The sequence below is a fragment of the Ptiloglossa arizonensis genome, chromosome 6 (assembly GCF_051014685.1).
Source record: "Ptiloglossa arizonensis isolate GNS036 chromosome 6, iyPtiAriz1_principal, whole genome shotgun sequence".
Taxonomy (NCBI): Eukaryota; Metazoa; Arthropoda; class Insecta; order Hymenoptera; family Colletidae; genus Ptiloglossa; species Ptiloglossa arizonensis.
In genome coordinates this window covers 14,923,385-14,940,046 of record NC_135053.1, presented here as the reverse complement: position 1 = coordinate 14,940,046, position 16,662 = coordinate 14,923,385, and the positions used below count along the sequence as shown (strand labels likewise).

General features: G+C 32.3%; 3 protein-coding genes across 9 annotated transcripts; 2 read left to right on the top strand and 1 right to left on the bottom strand.

Annotated features, from left to right (window-relative positions):
• The first annotated feature begins 71 nt into the window (after positions 1–71).
• Positions 72–3,582, top strand: Nelf-b (negative elongation factor B). The gene is made up of 7 exons (XM_076314602.1): positions 72–1,148; positions 1,217–1,384; positions 1,466–1,591; positions 1,670–1,939; positions 2,000–2,284; positions 2,378–2,578; positions 2,663–3,582. The coding sequence occupies exons 1-7, from the start codon at positions 540–542 to the stop codon at positions 2,819–2,821; spliced, it is 1,818 nt and encodes a 605-aa protein (XP_076170717.1). The 5' UTR covers positions 72–539; the 3' UTR covers positions 2,822–3,582.
• Positions 2,997–5,588, bottom strand: LOC143148337 (putative RNA polymerase II subunit B1 CTD phosphatase RPAP2). 6 transcript variants are annotated; one of them, XM_076314607.1, is made up of 8 exons: positions 5,474–5,586; positions 5,228–5,414; positions 5,003–5,117; positions 4,547–4,937; positions 3,861–4,345; positions 3,640–3,800; positions 3,391–3,564; positions 2,997–3,320 (listed from the first exon to the last, which is right to left on the bottom strand). In XM_076314607.1, exons 2-8 carry the CDS (start codon positions 5,287–5,289, stop codon positions 3,149–3,151), a joined length of 1,560 nt encoding a protein of 519 aa, XP_076170722.1. In that variant the 5' UTR covers positions 5,290–5,414; positions 5,474–5,586; the 3' UTR covers positions 2,997–3,148. The 6 variants fall into 6 exon arrangements, with proteins under 6 accessions (XP_076170722.1, XP_076170723.1, XP_076170719.1 ...); XM_076314608.1 differs by having other exon boundaries at positions 3,861–4,054; positions 5,474–5,584; XM_076314604.1 differs by having other exon boundaries at positions 3,861–4,937; positions 5,003–5,113; positions 5,245–5,414; positions 5,474–5,588.
• Positions 5,589–6,041: 453 nt separating this feature from the next.
• Positions 6,042–16,617, top strand: Not1 (CCR4-NOT transcription complex subunit 1). 2 transcript variants are annotated; one of them, XM_076313729.1, is made up of 19 exons: positions 6,042–6,403; positions 6,951–7,163; positions 7,291–7,725; positions 7,820–8,116; positions 8,206–9,149; positions 9,220–9,373; positions 9,451–10,452; positions 10,537–10,860; positions 10,934–11,047; positions 11,132–11,380; positions 11,455–11,745; positions 11,810–12,052; positions 12,125–12,541; positions 12,632–12,895; positions 13,515–13,732; positions 13,813–14,019; positions 14,104–14,224; positions 14,310–15,838; positions 15,919–16,617. In XM_076313729.1, the coding sequence occupies exons 1-19, from the start codon at positions 6,302–6,304 to the stop codon at positions 15,995–15,997; spliced, it is 7,203 nt and encodes a 2,400-aa protein (XP_076169844.1). In that variant the 5' UTR covers positions 6,042–6,301; the 3' UTR covers positions 15,998–16,617. The 2 variants fall into 2 exon arrangements, with proteins under 2 accessions (XP_076169844.1, XP_076169843.1); XM_076313728.1 differs by having other exon boundaries at positions 14,104–14,230.
• The last annotated feature ends 45 nt before the right edge of the window (positions 16,618–16,662 follow it).

Genomic DNA, 16,662 nt, shown 5'->3' with positions numbered 1-16,662 from the left:
AAACATATATACATACATAATATACACACGGATGCCTATAGTTAGGTTACTTCGTAGAAAGAGAAGGAAAACGTGTGTACATACATACCACGCACTATTTACCTTATTGTACCTATTTACTTTTGCTTTTTATTGTAGCAGTATATAAACCGAGTATCAAGTTAGACATTAAATGAAGAATGTTATTTTACAAACTGATTAGTTAATAATAAGTAAGCAGAATATTGAAAATTTTAATAAACCAACCAACGTTTGTGTATATGTGTTTAAATTTGTTATTATCAAGTATATACATTCATATAGTATTAGAATATCTAGTAAGTACCAATAATTTCAAGCATCATAAAGTTATGTGCAACCATATGTAGTGAAAAAAGTGGTGAAAGAAGAATTTACATTTGGAAATAATTCTAATTGGGAATGACAAATATTTATCAATGATTATTTACTTTATGAAATAAATTACAATTTTTGTGAAGCCAACAGTGTTGGAAATATACACTTCATTCATGAAAAACAGCATTGTATAAAATAAGATAATGAACGCTGTAAAAAATAATTGTGAAACTGGAAATGGTTTAGAGGATCTTGGCATACCTGGACAAGTTTTCTTAAGAGATGCCCTAACAAGTTGTACAGATCCATTAAAAGCAATTGAAGAATTTCAGTTAGAAAATGGCATTTTGTTGCCATCCTTACGGCCTATGTTACCTTTGCTTGATCTTCATGGAGTGAGAAGATTAGATTTCCATGCATCAGTTCTTGAAGAATTACGAGAAAAACTTGTGAAAAGAATTACTGAAATTGGAACAGAAAGAGCTGATAAAGGTTCAGCAGGAGATAAAAGGCTAAAAGAGTTATTATCCAAAAGTTTTCCAGCTGTAAGAGTTTCAGCACTAAGACCTGTTGTCATGTGTATTTTAAGAAACACACCACATATAGAAGATAAATATTTACGTGTACTTGTTCGAGAAAAGGAATTATATAATGATGCAGACACTGAAGTTAAACGACAAATTTGGAAAGATAATCAAAGCCTGTTTGGAGATGAAGTTTCTCCATTATTTAGTAGATACATTATTGAAAAGGAACAAATTTTGTTTGATCATAGAAATTTAAACAGTCTTTTCTTCACACCTTCTCCCAAGGTATATTATAATCAACTCTTTAAAAGTAAAACTTGAATCTTTATAACATCATATGATTAATATATTAGGTACGAAGGCAAGGTGAGGTGGTACAAAAATTAGCTCATATGATTGGACATAGTGTGAAGTTATATGATATGGTATTACAGTTTTTAAGAACTCTATTTTTACGTACAAAGAATATACATTATTGTACATTAAGAGCTGAATTATTAATGGCCTTACATGATTTAGAGGTTGGTATATATCATATCGGATCATATATTACATTGCATGAAATTAATATAATATTGATAAAATAAATATTTAATATTTAGGTACAAGACATTATTTCTGTTGATCCATGTCATAAATTTACATGGTGCCTTGATGCATGTATCAGAGAAAAAAATGTTGATATCAAAAGGTCCCGTGAATTACAAGGTTTTCTGGATAGTATTAAGGTATAATAAACTGTATTTGCATTTTATAATACTAACTCTTATTATAATAGAAAAGTGTAATAATCCAGTTTTATGCAGAGAGGACAAGAACAAGTATTAGGTGATTTAAGCATGACATTGTGCGATCCATATGCAGTAAACTTTCTTGCTAGCAGTGCAATAAAAATTGCACTTCATTTAATAAATGGTGAATCATTGCCTAGAGAAAATGCAGTTCTTGTATTGTTATTAAGAATGCTTGCATTAGGTTTATCTGCCTGGCAAATGATCGATTCACAAGATTTTAAGGAACCAAAATTGGATAGTCAAGTTGTTACAAAGTTTCTACCAGCACTTATGTCGTTAATGGTAATGTATATACTATTAGAAATAATTTTAAACATATATAATAAATAGTGTATTTTCCAGGTAGATGATCAAATAAGACAACTAAATTGCAAACTTCCACCTGATGAGAGAGAAAGTGCAATTGCTATAATAGAACATTCTGGTCCACCTCCTGATGCTTGTCAAGCATATGCACAACTCTCAGGAGTAGCGGCTGTTTTATCTATGTATTACGCATTACATGTAGGAGGAGGTGGAGGAGTAGGAAGAGGAAGAGGTGATGCTAGAGGATTAATGAGAGTATTAGCCACTTTACCAAATTGCCAAGCGCAACGTGCATTCGAAGATCCCTTTTTACATACTTTGGTAAAGAAAAACTTTAAATTTGCATAATCTATAAATATTATAATTACGTAATCATAATTATAAAATCTAAAATCAAATTTTACATATTTATAGGTATCTCTGTTAATATTAAACATGGCTGATGAATTTTCTAATGAATCATTCTGTACCGTCATATTTGATGAATTCTTCTTGGCAGGCTTAGGAAGAGACAATGTTACACGTCATTTATTAAAATTACTTTGGTACATTCATCCAAAATTACCACCGACTCGTTTACACACATTGATGAAAGCACTTCAACCAACTAGTCAGGTATTCTTATTTCGAAAAAGATAAAATAAAATAGAAATATTATATGTACTTTATCTGTATTTATTATTTTTGTTTGCATTTCAGCATAATGAAGCAGTGCATAATCTCTATGAAGCTTTACGTGATAAAATTGGAAGTCGTTCTACAGAAGATCAATTAGGAACAGCAGGACAAATGGATACATTAGGACTTGATTGCCCACCTTCTCCTCTTACTGGTGTACCTACACCATCTTCACTATAAATACCAGAGAATGCAATTTTCTAATATTTGAAATATTGGAAATAATGATATAGTAAGCTTATTTACAGTCAATTCAATTTTCTATTTTGTATGTATTTTATTCTACTTAAATTATAAGTTGAAAGATTAATACAAATTTTGTATTTTCATACGATTGTGAAAAATGATATAAAAATATTTTCTTATTTTTATTTTATTTCTATTAATTAGTAAATACAAGAACATTAATTCTTAGAATAATGATTACACAACAATATTAATTGAAAGCTCCTAACATAAACAATATGCTTTAAAAGAATAGAAATAATGTACATAATTTGAAATACATTAGAAATTGGCAGTATCATCTGTATTAACTATTGTATTATTAGTCAGTTCCATCACTATTCTGTCCAAGTAGTTTGAATCCAATTTATATGACATTAAAATCATTGAAATATACATTGATGCCTGTTTACTAGACAGTAGAACTTTTAACTGTAGATCTATCATGCCTAACCTACAAAACACAGTAAAATAGAAATAATATTTAATATAATAATATACCTATATTATATTGCGACACTTACATTTTAATAATAATGAGACCAACAAGAGTCCATTCAGCAGTTTTAAAAATAATATTTGTAGCAGACAATGAAAAAGTATTAACTAGTGCTTTAATTAAAGCACTTCTTTCACAATTATATATATATTGTGATAATCCGCTATCGGCTGTTAAAGCTCGTACTAAATCTGGTAATCTGTAAAGAAAAATAATTGTTAATATTTAGAAAAATATAAATTTATTATAGTATGTGAATATAAAGTGGTATTACATCCTATGGAGTTTATCCAAAAAAATTCGACGTCGAAGTGCTCCAGGTGTTTGTGCATCTGTTAAAGGTAACACTGCAGTAAATTCATTACTCTGTTCTGCATCTTCTGTAATCTTTTTTGGAGCTTCTATAACCAAATCTCCTTTATAAAATGCTCGTACCTAAAAATTATATTTATACACATTAATAATCATTAAATACATTATATTATTTATACTTACTTTTAATTCGATTTTCTTTCCTTCTTCTTGTAGGACAGACAGTTGTGGTAAAGGTTTCAAAGTATTTTTTATTAAATCTGTACAATCGTCTTTTTCATCTTCTAATTGCAATTTGTTTAACTTTTTACACAAGTGCAAGTATCTATCATGCTGTGTTATATTATCCAATAACTGTTGTTTAATGCTTTCTTTCCCTGATAATAAACAAAGGGTATCTTTTGTAATCCATTCCCTTACATTAGATTCAATGTGCATTATAAAATTATAAAATTCGCTTGATTGCTTATTTTTAATAGAACGTTTTTGTTTATGTATTTTACATTTAGTCTTTTCTATTTCTTGTACAAGATAGCTACTATTAATGTCATTGTCAGGTTTAACAATAGTTATATCATGTTCTGTTTTTAATACTTCAAATAGTCTAGTCTGCTCTTCATTATTTGTCTTATTCCAATTTCTGTTCTCATTTAAGGAAATATTATTATCTAGAGTAGAAATTTCTTTGATAGTATCATTATTTATGTATTCTTCGGCGTTATTAGTCATATCTTTTAAATTAATGGATTCATTTTTTACATACTCAGCATCTTTATTAGAGATTTTTGAAAGTTGTTCTTCAATTGTATCTAATGTTTTAATACTATATTTAAAATACTTATCAAAAAGTTTATCTTTTGAATCTTTACCCATTTCATTGAGTTCTACAGGTTTTTCCTTTTTATCAAGATTTGACGTTATAAGTGTATCATTCATACAAATTTCGTCACCAGGTGTACATCTTTCTAATTCATCTTTTGCTGGTAAAAGTTTAAACTCTGGTATTTCTTCTTTGTCTCTTAGCCAAAGAGGACTTGTAAGCATTTGCTCTAAAAGGTAATTGCAAGCTCCATAACACAGTGAACTACAAAAGTTTTTACGTCGAGTTACATCATAAACTTTGTTTTTTCTTGTCGAAATGTGATACTTTTGTTCAATCACAATTGTTAATGCATTGGCACATAATACATAGCCACATAATTTGATTATAGACCTTTCTTCAATCACATCTTCCATATGACTTTTATTAATATACCTTAACTACAAAAATATATAATAATATAAAACTGATATATGAATTCTTAACATTATTTCACATTACTTACATTATACAAAAGCCACTGAGAATCAATTTTAGGTTCTAAAAGCTGTTCAACTATTGTCAAAGCTGTAGCATCACATTGTTTCTTCTTAATTATTGCTAACTGCATTTGTGCCTTGCTTAAACAAAATTATATTTGCTCAAACAATACATCATAAAAGTTTTCTTAATATGTAATTTTTATCAAGAAATATATTTTTAGTTAAATTTGTAATGAAACAAACCTCACCTCATTTTTTTCTTTACCTTTCTTCTTTCTGATTCTTCTTGTTTTATCATAAATGTTGCCATTTCAAAACAATGATGAGAAAAGAAAATTTGTAACTCCAAACAATGTTCTTATTAATCCTGACAGGCAAATAATCGTAATATGTAGTACTCTTAACTTTGTCATTTATGAGGAAAGAAAACCATGCCTAGAAAAATTAACATTTGAAAATTCCTATGTTGCAGAGAACAATTAAATCACACTTACTTTTGAACAGATGCTTTTAATTTATATTAAGCTATTTTATTAGACAAATGACATATTTTATAAAAATTTAGAAAAATTAAAAAATAAAATAAAGTAAAAATCGGAGCATAAAGTACAATCCTCATTGTATTTTGTACATATTATCGAGTACAATAACTCAATGTCCACTGCTTGTTAATACATCTAACGCTAAGTTCCAAAAATATGGTTAAATTAATAACTTACTTTTTATTGTCAATTACAGCATGTTCTAGTAATTTTTTTTATTTTCTAAGATCCATTTGATGATGTGATAATGTTGGTCAACTTGTCTTTAGAAGTGATAGAATTCACTAAATGTATATTTTACGTTTTATTATATACGGTTTTTAATTCAACAAAATTGAATCCACATGTTATTCGTTATTGCACATAAGAAAAATGTATTATTATTGTATTACAACTATTAGTGTGAAAAACAAAAATTTAATAGATAAATTTTAGTATAAACGCTTAATGCACTCTAGTGGTGATTTAAAGAAACACTCAACCGGCTGTCTTGTAGAAGTAGAGGTCTACCGAAGTAGATGGAAAAAGAGACCAGTAGAGTGTGACTGATTGTATGGTGTGATCTTAGAGTGGTGTTACGTTTTCAGTATTATCTTGTTGTGCTCGCCATGACGTTGGTTTGAAATTGTATTTCAAAATATTAATCCCGATGTTGGTCGCAGGACTGTGCCAATGTAGTTTTCATGCTTTTAACGAGGAGAGAATCCGGGGAGGCAATTCGTGGATACCGAAGAAAGCTTCAAACACGTTTGAAGCTTTCGAGGTCGTATTCATGGAACTATGAACCTGGACTCGTTGTCTTTTACTTTGTCACAAATCAGTTATTTGGTTGCGAATTTAAATAAGAAAAATTTTCGGGACAGCTGCCAAGAAATATCAATTGTAAGTAGACAAAAAACCTGTTGTTCTACTGCATCTCTTATGCGCTCCCCTTCCACTTTCTGTTCATCACACGCCGTCCTCGAAACAACGCAATATGCTTCATGAACATTATTGCCAATTTCATTTGATTCCGTCCATCAAGATGAATTTTTTTACGAAAAAAATTAAATATGAATTTACACATAATTGTATACATTTATTTCATAATTATGGGTAATTTAGTATTCACGCGGCATGAAATACACCTTGAACTTAGCCTCTTTTCGTGATTTGTCTGTGTTCCAACGTATCATTTCGAACGATGAAACTCTTTTATTGTATATTTCTCGATTTATAATAGTAATAATTTAATTATTTAGTAACTAATTAAGTTTTTAAATACTTATTTTGTCTAAAGTTACTTTGGAATGTTTTACAATCTTCTTTTTTTCCACTTCTATTGTTGTAAATCTAATTATATTCTAGAGTTTATGTTTTGTATATTTCTTTGTATGTAGATATTCAATATATAATAGTCTAGTATATTTTAAAACACATTGTATTATAGCTGGTGCAGTGGAAGGGTCTGGAGGCAGACAGACACTTGCTGCGCTCTTTGCTCTCGTACATCGACTTTTCAACAGGAGAGCCACCAGAATTAAGTGCGAAAGATTATTTTCAAGTGCAGCTTCTGAAGCAAGAGTGTACTAATCTTCTTAGCAAACCTTCTTTTATTTCTAATCTGTGCTTTGCTATAGACCATCCATTTCGTCAACAAAAGGTTTTTTATTTTACTTTTTATTTAGGTTAAGACTATCATAACTAGTGTTGATATATTAAACATTTTTCCATATTGTAATATTTTGTAAAATAAAAGACTTTAATGTTAATTAACTTCATCTTTTCAGACTTTGAACCCATCGCCAAAGTTTTTTTTACGTTTAAAAAAAGTACTTGGTTTAACTCTGGTACAAGAAGTTGCTCTCGCAGTTGCATTGCTGCATTCTGAGAATACTGATATTCGTATATTAGCTCTAGAGCACGTACAAAAGCAGCTACCTGAATTGATAAAAAATTATATTAATTCTGAGACGAGCAATAAACATCACGAGGAAGGTTTGCACGATTCATTGCCTGAAGTTCTTCATCTTATATTATCACAGGCTTTTCACTCAGCCAATCAATTTGGCCTTTCATCGGAAGCAAAAGAAAAATTTCTCAAGAATTTAAGGCGCGATTTTCCCCGTGAGCTGGTACCAGTGGTGCTAGCACCACTCTTGTATCCAGACAACGGGGAAACTCCGCAAGCCAAAATTGAATTAAACATGGCTGTCAATCAAATGGTAAAATAATTTAATAATGTTTGTCATTGTGTACTCTTACTTTATTGAATTATAAGTTTTGAACTTTAAAATACGTGTAATATATGTTTTTCAGGATGGGAATTCTCTAGTAGAATTGATTATGGAATTAGGTTATGGATTTACTATTAATGTCGAAGAATGCCGATCAGCCTTAGCTGGCCTAGGTGCTCGAGAAATATCTCCTGCATGTGCTGCAAGAGTTTTAGCTCATATGGCACGTAGTTGTAATAACCTTGATGATGCTGGAGGTTTACAATCATTTTGGGGTAATTCAGGAGCTGCACAAGATGCAAACAAAGAAAAGTCAGCTGATAACGCAACTCCAAGTACATGGAATGTTGAAGTCTTTATTCAAGCTTTAAAAGAAATTGTATGTAATAGTAATTAATATTTAATTATGGCATTAATTATTCATTATACATTGTATTGATTAAATATTAAGTTTTATCATTGTTTTAGCAATCTACGCTGTCTTGGAATGATGTGATAGTTAAGTTGGACCATGCAGAATTTGTTATTAAAGACAGACAAGGATTGAATTTGCTGATCACGGGTTTAAGGCTAGGATTACAGCATCAAGGATATCCACCAGATATGTTTCCTGTGGAACTTTTTTATCGACATTGGGACAATGTAGAAGGACAATTCTCTTTAGTACAACAAATTCTGAAGTGTCCAGATATATTTTGCTTTGCTGATTATCCATATCATTCTGTGACTGTTGATGTGTTAAAAGCAGCACCAGAAAGTGACAGTAAAGAAGCGCAAACGTGGAGATCCTTAAATGTAGTTGAATTGCTCCTACACATGGCAGAAAGAGGACTGTATGGGGCAGTTCAAGAAATATTCAAATGGCCCATTCAACACTGCCCTGATGTTCTTGTATTAGCATTATTACAAATTAATGCTCCTATTGCTATATTGAGACAAGAATTACTTAGTACATTAATGCCCATTTTTCTTGGAAATCATCCAAACTCTGCTGTTATTTTGCATCATGCGTGGCATGGAAATACTGTAAAAATAAAATCTATCATCATGCATGCTATGGCAGAGTGGTATATACGTGGAGATCATGACCAAACAAGATTGTCTCGTATTCTTGATGTTGCTCAAGATCTTAAAGCATTAACTCATTTACTCACTGCTCAGTCATACCCATTTGTCATTGATTTAGCTTGTTTGGCTTCGAGAAGGGAATATTTAAAATTAGAAAAGTGGTTAACAGATAAAATTAGAGAACAAGGAGAAGTCTTTGTTACTGCTTGTGTAAAATTTTTACAAAGACGTTGTCCTCAAGTGATGGGACCTGGAATAAAGGAAGATCTTACAGTTCCAAAAGCAAGTCAACTTCCGCAAGAAACATTAACAACTATGCTTGCTTGCTTGCAAGTGTGTGCAGGGTATGTCTTCTTATTTTATTTAAATTTTAAATGGGTAAAACTTTTTTATTTTTTAATATTTTTTTTAAAGGAGTGTTTCTCAAGAGTGTTCGGAGGCGATAATGACAATGGTACAAAACTGCAGTTTAATGCTGAGTAAAACTACAATGAGTAGACCTCCACCACCAGGAGTTTTGCGACATCGGGCATTAGAGCCTTTTAATCCAGCTACATTAGGTGGACAGGTAATTAATATATCTACTTATAAATAATTTTTGTTTATTTTACTACGTACTAAGATACATTTTATTTAATTTTATAGCTGTTTTCCTCTAAACAAGTGGATCCACTCGGAAATTTAAGTTCAAGTCTTGCATCTATGGGTCTAGGATCCAGTCTTGGACCACCAAGCAGTTCTGCATTCAATTTACCTGGTGCTCTTGGACCTTTGGTATCAGCACCTGGGTCTCCTTCACGTCTCATGGGGCCTTCTCAGAGTCCATTTCCAATGTTGCCATTATCTTCTCAATTGCATTCAGGGCCAGTTGGCACACAAGGACCAACTGTCCTTCCTGGCAGTACGACGATTGGAGGATTAGGTCGTCTTGGACCACCTACGGGCATTGAAAAAGCAAGAATACCTGAAACGTCGAATTTATTTCCTGATATGGCGCAAAATGTTTCCAAAGAAATTGAGGATGAAGCCAATAGCTATTTTCAGCGCATATACAATCATCCACCACATCCTACTTTATCAATTGATGAAGTTCTTGACATGTTAAAAAAGTTTCAAGATTCTGGTAGTAAAAGAGAAAGAGAGGTATTTAATTGCATGTTACGGAATTTATTCGAGGAATATCGTTTTTTCCCTCAATATCCCGATAAAGAATTGCAAATCACGGCACAGTTATTTGGTGGAATTATTGAAAGAGGATTGGTTAATAGCTATATGACGCTTGGACTGGCTCTGAGATTTGTTTTGGATGCTCTTAGGAAACCAGAAGGCAGCAAGATGTATTACTTTGGCATAACAGCTTTGGATCGTTTCAAGAGTCGTTTAAAAGACTACCAAACATATTGTGAGCATGTCAGGGCAATTCAGCATTTCAGTGAGTTCCCACCACATTTAATTGAGTATATAGAATATGGATTACAGGGGCAGGAGCCTCCCACGAGACCTCAAGGTCCAGTTCTCCCAAAAACTTTAGCAGCTATGTTAGCACCTGTTACAACACCGTATAAGACTATCACAACAACAACTATAACGACAAGTACTACTCAAGCAAAATCATCCACAACACCTACTACATCTCTCTCAGCCCGAGTAAGTCAAATATGAATTTTACTTAAATTATTAATTACATAATATGATTATTTTCATGCTTATAATTTTTCTTTTTCATTGTAGCCTTCAATTGCTAATGCAACAAATATTGATACATTATTAGTAGCAACAGATAAAGAAGAAAAAATTACAACACCACCAGAAGCATTGCAGGATAAGACAGCATTCATTTTTAACAATCTCAGTCAGCTTAATTTACAACAAAAATGTGACGAAGTTCGAGAAATTGTCACTGAAGAGTATTGGCCTTGGATGGCACAGTATCTAGTAATGAAACGTGCAAGCATAGAACTAAATTTCCATGCTTTGTATTCAAACTTTTTGGACTGTTTAAAATTGCCTGAAGTGAATAAATTGGTTACCAGAGAGACGTTCCGGAATATAAAGGTATTTGAAAGATTTTATTTTCTACGCAATTATTTTTATAGCATTTTATAACATTTTTTTACTTTTATTATAGGTTTTGTTGCGGAGTGATAAAGGAATAGCAAATTTTTCTGATCGATCACTTCTGAAAAATTTAGGTCACTGGTTAGGAATGTTAACTCTTGGCAGAAATAAGCCCATTTTACAGGTATTGTGTATGCTATTTATAGTTCGTTATATGTTAACTTATAAAATGTGAAAAATAAATGTTATTTTTTTGTTTTTGTAACAGATTGATATAGACCTAAAAAGTTTACTTGTTGAAGCATATCATAAAGGTCAACAAGAACTCCTTTATGTAGTTCCCTTTCTTGCTAAAGTACTTGAAAGTTGTGCAAAGAGCCGTGTTTTTCGTCCACCTAATCCTTGGACAATGGCAATAATGAGTGTACTGGCAGAACTTCATCAAGAACCTGATTTAAAACTAAATTTAAAATTTGAAATTGAAGTACTTTGCAAGAATTTAAGCATTGATGTTGGTGTAAGTTCATTAGCAATAAATTTATTTTTGTATTATACTGAGAATTAATGTTACTATTATTATTTTACACGCAGGAATTAAAGCCTGCTCTTTATTTGAAAGATCCAGAAAAATTACGAAATTTAGAATATCAATTGTCACACCCTAACAAAAAGTCTGAAGCAAAGAACAATCAACAACAAACCCAAGGTCCTATTGAAGAATTAGTTGGCCCTACTACGACTGGAACAATTGTCCCACAAGCAGCTCCTGCAAATACAACACCGTCTTTACCTACTGGTCCACCAGAACCACGTTTTAATTATATGGATATATCTGTAACAGGCATTGCTAACATTTCTCAGCATATCACCATTAATAATCAGGTATTAACGAATTAATTTTGACATATTAATTATTTCCTTTATATTTAATTAATACCATTTTTAGCTACCACTGTTTCAAACACACCCGCATTTAAAACAGTTTGTTCGACAAGCTGTTGAAAGGGCAATTCAAGAATGGATTCATCCTGTTGTTGACCGTTCAATTAAAATAGCTTTAACTACTAGCGAGCAAATTGTAAAAAAAGATTTTGCATTAGACCCAGAGGAAGTTCGAATGAGAACAGCAGCAAGACATATGGTCCGTAACTTAACTGCTGGAATGGCTATGATCACTTGTCGTGATCAGGTATGTTTTCTAAAATCTTCATACAAAAGCAATGATACAATGACAATAATCCTTTATTACATATTTTTTTAGGTTCTGGCATCAATTAGTACAAATTTAAAACAAGCCTTTCTCACCGCATTGATGGGTACAACTCCACAGCAAAAAGAACTTGCAGAACAAGCAGCTAATGTAGTGGCTACTGACAATATGGAGCTTGCTTGTGCATTTGTACAAAAGACGGCTATTGAGAAGGCTATTCCAGAAATGGATAAGCGTTTGTTGAATGAGATTGAATTACGAAAAATTGCTCGACAAGAAGGAAGAAGATACTGTGATCCTTTAGCTAAATATCAAGCGGAGAGAATGCCTGAGCAAATTAGATTAAAAGTAGGAGGTGTAACACCTCAGCAAATGGCTGTTTATGAAGAATTTGCAAGAAATATTCCAGGATTTTTACCACTTTCTGAACGTGATACACAGGCTCTATTAATGCCGAAACCCGTCACAGTAAGTATTTTATATCGTATGTTCTAAATACGTATATAATATAATATTATACATAATATGATATATATTTAGAACATTTTTCTTTTGAAGGAACCTGCTGTAACTGCATTTGCTGCTAATCCAGCAGTTGCAGTAGCAACAGCACAACAGGTTGCTGCTTATGCAGCAGCAGTGAGTAATGATGAAGTTGGAGCTATGTTAGAAAAGCTTGCAGCTGAAGTTGAAGTACTACTTGCTGGAATGGGCCCAGCTGCACCTCCTCCACAACATGCAGCTCTTCATAGTTTGCTAGAATCTATTATCCTGACAAGAAGATCACGAGATGCAGGCGCTGCTATGACACTCCTTAAGAAAGTAAGTTATTTAGATAACAGCAGATGAGCCAAACATGAAAATTTCTCGTCAGAATATAAATTTAAATATTTTACCATTTTGAAATCTAATGCTTCATTTTCGAGAACAGTTGAAATTTAGTACTGTAACTCGAAAACAAATCAAATAAACTATATCAATCTATCAGTTAAAGTCTAAAGGTTTGACATTCGGGCACGTTATTTAAATCTTAGGCAGCAAACGCACTTCATGGTTTTTAACATACTTTCATATAGGTTTAATAAATCTTCACATTCCGAGACTGCACAGTTGATTTTATGATTTATAACGCATTACGCAATCACATAAAACCCTTCAACTTATAACCAGAATGGTGTAAATTTTTTGTTGTATAATTTTACTTTAAAGAATACATCATGTCTCTACGCGAGTTTCTTTTGTTTGAGATTTAAATAATCTCCGTAAGTGAGACCTTTACTTTCGAACTATTTATATCGCGAAAATGGAACCTCTGATTATAAAATTCTAAACAATTTTCCATTTATATTGGCATGAGAAATTTACATGTTACTCAATTTTTAGATATTCTGTATAATAATTAATCGCAGCCAACACATAAACAATCCATTTTTAATTTCAGGCTGTGGAAGGATTATTAGATGGTCCTACTATTTCAAGCGGTGTGATAGATTCTGAAATTATATTACGATATAGAGAACTTCATTTACGTATTCTGAAGTGTCTTCAAGACCCACGTGCTTATGGCATGCAATGGACAAACAAACACGTCACTCGTTGCTTAACTGAGTGCAGAGAAGAGTTTCGATACAATTTTGATGCTGTCGATTATCTTATAAGGTATATTATTATTTATAGTACATTTTGAAATTACAAAATCTACTAAAATTTTGAGATACAAACAAGTTATTCATTTCCAGATCTCATTTAATTAGTCTTCCACAGTATGACTTATCTTTGGCTCAAGCAATAGATTCTGGAAATGCTATGGCAACAGCATTTGCTATGCAATTGGTGCAGCTTTATTTAATTGATGAAAGACAAACTACACACGTTACTGAATCTGATCTGTTCCACACAATTGAGATATTAGCTAGAATGGCACATCACAGAGCACCACCTGAAGGGTTATTATTGATAATAATATAATATTATCAATTAACGTAACAATTAGTTCACAATTGATTAAATTGGGATTTTTGTACTTTCAGAATTTTGCTCTTCAGATTAACAAGTTTAATAGAATCATTACGCGCCAATCATGATCCAGGTGTATTAGCAGACAGAGAACCTGCTGGACCTACAGCACATATTCATTCTGGAATTCTGCAGGTGAGAGTAAGTAAATTCCGCCGCTCTTGAGGTTTCGAGAACACGTATATATTTACAATTTATGTTTTTTGTTTTTTTTTCACAGGCACGTGATTTTGATGATCCACCCGGATTAATGGAAAAAACGGAGTATTTATTACGTGAATGGGTTTCAATGCATCACAATCCAACGCATGCACGTGATCCTACGAAAGCTTTTGGAATGTTTGTTCACCAAATGAATGTTCATGGAATTCTAAAAACCGATGACCATATAACAAGATTCTTTAAATTAAGCACTCAAATGTGCGTTGATATGTGTTATCGTGCTTTAGCTGAGACAAATTCAGCTCCATCTATTGTTCGTGCAAAGTGTTTCCATTCGTTGGATGCGTTTGTCCGTTTGGTCGCACTTTTAGTAAAGCATTCTGGTGACAGTACAAATACTCATACGAAGATTAATTTGCTAAACAAGGTTTTAGGAATTGTTGCTGGCGTATTATTGCAGGATCATGAGATACGTGGAACAGATTTTCAACAACTGCCCTATCACAGAATATTCATTATGCTCTTCTTGGAACTTTGTGCTCCTGAGCCTGTATTAGAAGCAGTAAATTATCAAGTGTTAACTGCTTTCTGTCATACTTTGCATATACTTAGACCGGCCAAAGCTTCAGGATTCTGTTACGCTTGGCTAGAACTGGTTTCACATAGAGTTTTCATTGGACGCATGCTCGCGATTACGCCACAACAAAAATGTTGGGGAATGTACGCGCAGCTTTTAATCGACTTATTCAAATACCTTGCACCTTATCTTCGAAATGCTGAACTTGCAAAACCTGTTACATTATTGTACAAAGGAACTCTTAGAGTATTACTGGTGTTATTACACGATTTTCCTGAATTTCTTTGTGATTATCATTATGGATTTTGTGATGTAATTCCACCGAATTGTATACAAATGAGGAATCTTATTTTAAGTGCATTCCCAAGAAATATGCGCTTACCAGATCCATTTACACCGAACTTGAAGGTTGATATGCTACAAGAAATAGCACATGCTCCGCGAGTGTTGACCAATTTTGCGTCCATGATACAACCACTCAGTTTCAAAAAGGAGCTTGATTCGTATCTAAAGGCACGTGCTCCAGTCACCTTCCTTTCTGAACTGCGCAGTAATTTACAAGTATCTCAAGAAGCTGGTGTTCGCTATAATATTCAATTAATGAATGCTCTAGTACTTTATGTTGGGACACAAGCTATAGCTTTCATTCGTAGCAAAGGACATACACCAAATATGTCTACTATCGCACATTCTGCACATATGGATATATTCCAAAACTTAGCAGTTGATCTTGATACAGAAGGACGTTATTTGTTCTTAAACGCAATTGCGAATCAACTTCGGTATCCCAATAGTCATACGCATTATTTTAGTTGCACACTTTTGTACTTGTTTGCTGAAGCTAACACCGAAGCGATACAGGAACAAATTACGAGAGTTCTTCTCGAAAGACTTATTGTAAATAGACCTCATCCATGGGGTCTTCTTATCACCTTCATTGAACTGATTAAAAATCCAACATACAAATTCTGGACGCACGAGTTTGTTCACTGTGCACCAGAAATTGAAAAGTAAGTTATCATAACTTTAAAATGATTTAATCATACCGTATTCTAACGTATGTTTGATCTTTTAATTTATACTGTTTCAGATTATTCGAGTCAGTAGCTCGATCGTGTATGGTTCAAAAACAAGTACAGCCCACTCCGGAACCGGAAATCCCTGAGTGATAGGACGCTTTATTTTTCATTGTCGATTTGTGTACAGTAAAACGAAGAAACCTAAATAATAAGAGTCGCGTGTAAAAAGTTGTTAATGTACGAATAGATGTACTATACTTTGGGCTTAACTTTTGGTGGATAGATACTGAATAATCGTATATTAAGTGTATCGATTGAGCTAGAATAAGTGAGACTACTATTATGTTAATATTTTAATAAAAATATTGTTGCATCGATCGAAAAGCAACGAACATTCAACCTCACAAAACGTGTCTTTCGAACAATGTACTTGAAACAGTGTGTTACCATGACATTGTAATATTATAGCACAAATGTCAGTATAATGCGTATCATAATGAAGGAGAGTAAGTCAAGATAAGAAGGGTGTTCAAGAAATAATAGTGAGTTTTTGTAGATTAAACTGAGTATAAATGTACTATGAGTAAGTAATATATGGAGTCAGTACCAAAATTAATATGTTGTGCTACATAAGTCATTTAGGGAGTACTTGCAGAATGTATGGTGCATTTGGAAAACTGTAATATAGTACATAATTACTAGTATACATTGATGTAATTTTTTAAGAATTGTAGCTACAAAAGAAGATAAAGCTGATTAATTAAAACGTGGTTTACGTGATCCTTTGTTTTAAGTGTTAAGTAGTGATTTATAAA

Bases quoted from the DNA above. Each gene is read 5' to 3' on its own strand.
- Nelf-b (XM_076314602.1), top strand. From the start codon at position 540: ATGAACGCTGTAAAAAATAATTGTGAAACTGGAAATGGTTTAGAGGAT. The intron at 1,592-1,669 runs GTATAATAAACT...AGTTTTATGCAG, and splicing joins GTTTTCTGGATAGTATTAAG to AGAGGACAAGAACAAGTATT. The intron at 1,940-1,999 runs GTAATGTATATA...TGTATTTTCCAG, and splicing joins CAGCACTTATGTCGTTAATG to GTAGATGATCAAATAAGACA.
- LOC143148337 (XM_076314603.1), bottom strand. From the start codon at position 5,289: ATGGCAACATTTATGATAAAACAAGAAGAATCAGAAAGAAGAAAGGTA. The intron at 4,938-5,002 runs GTAAGTAATGTG...ATATTTTTGTAG, and splicing joins CTCAGTGGCTTTTGTATAAT to TTAAGGTATATTAATAAAAG. The intron at 3,321-3,390 runs GTAAGTGTCGCA...TGTGTTTTGTAG, and splicing joins GGTCTCATTATTATTAAAAT to GTTAGGCATGATAGATCTAC.
- Not1 (XM_076313728.1), top strand. From the start codon at position 6,302: ATGAACCTGGACTCGTTGTCTTTTACTTTGTCACAAATCAGTTATTTG. The intron at 7,164-7,290 runs GTTTTTTATTTT...TCATCTTTTCAG, and splicing joins ATCCATTTCGTCAACAAAAG to ACTTTGAACCCATCGCCAAA. The intron at 12,542-12,631 runs GTAAGTATTTTA...TTTCTTTTGAAG, and splicing joins TAATGCCGAAACCCGTCACA to GAACCTGCTGTAACTGCATT.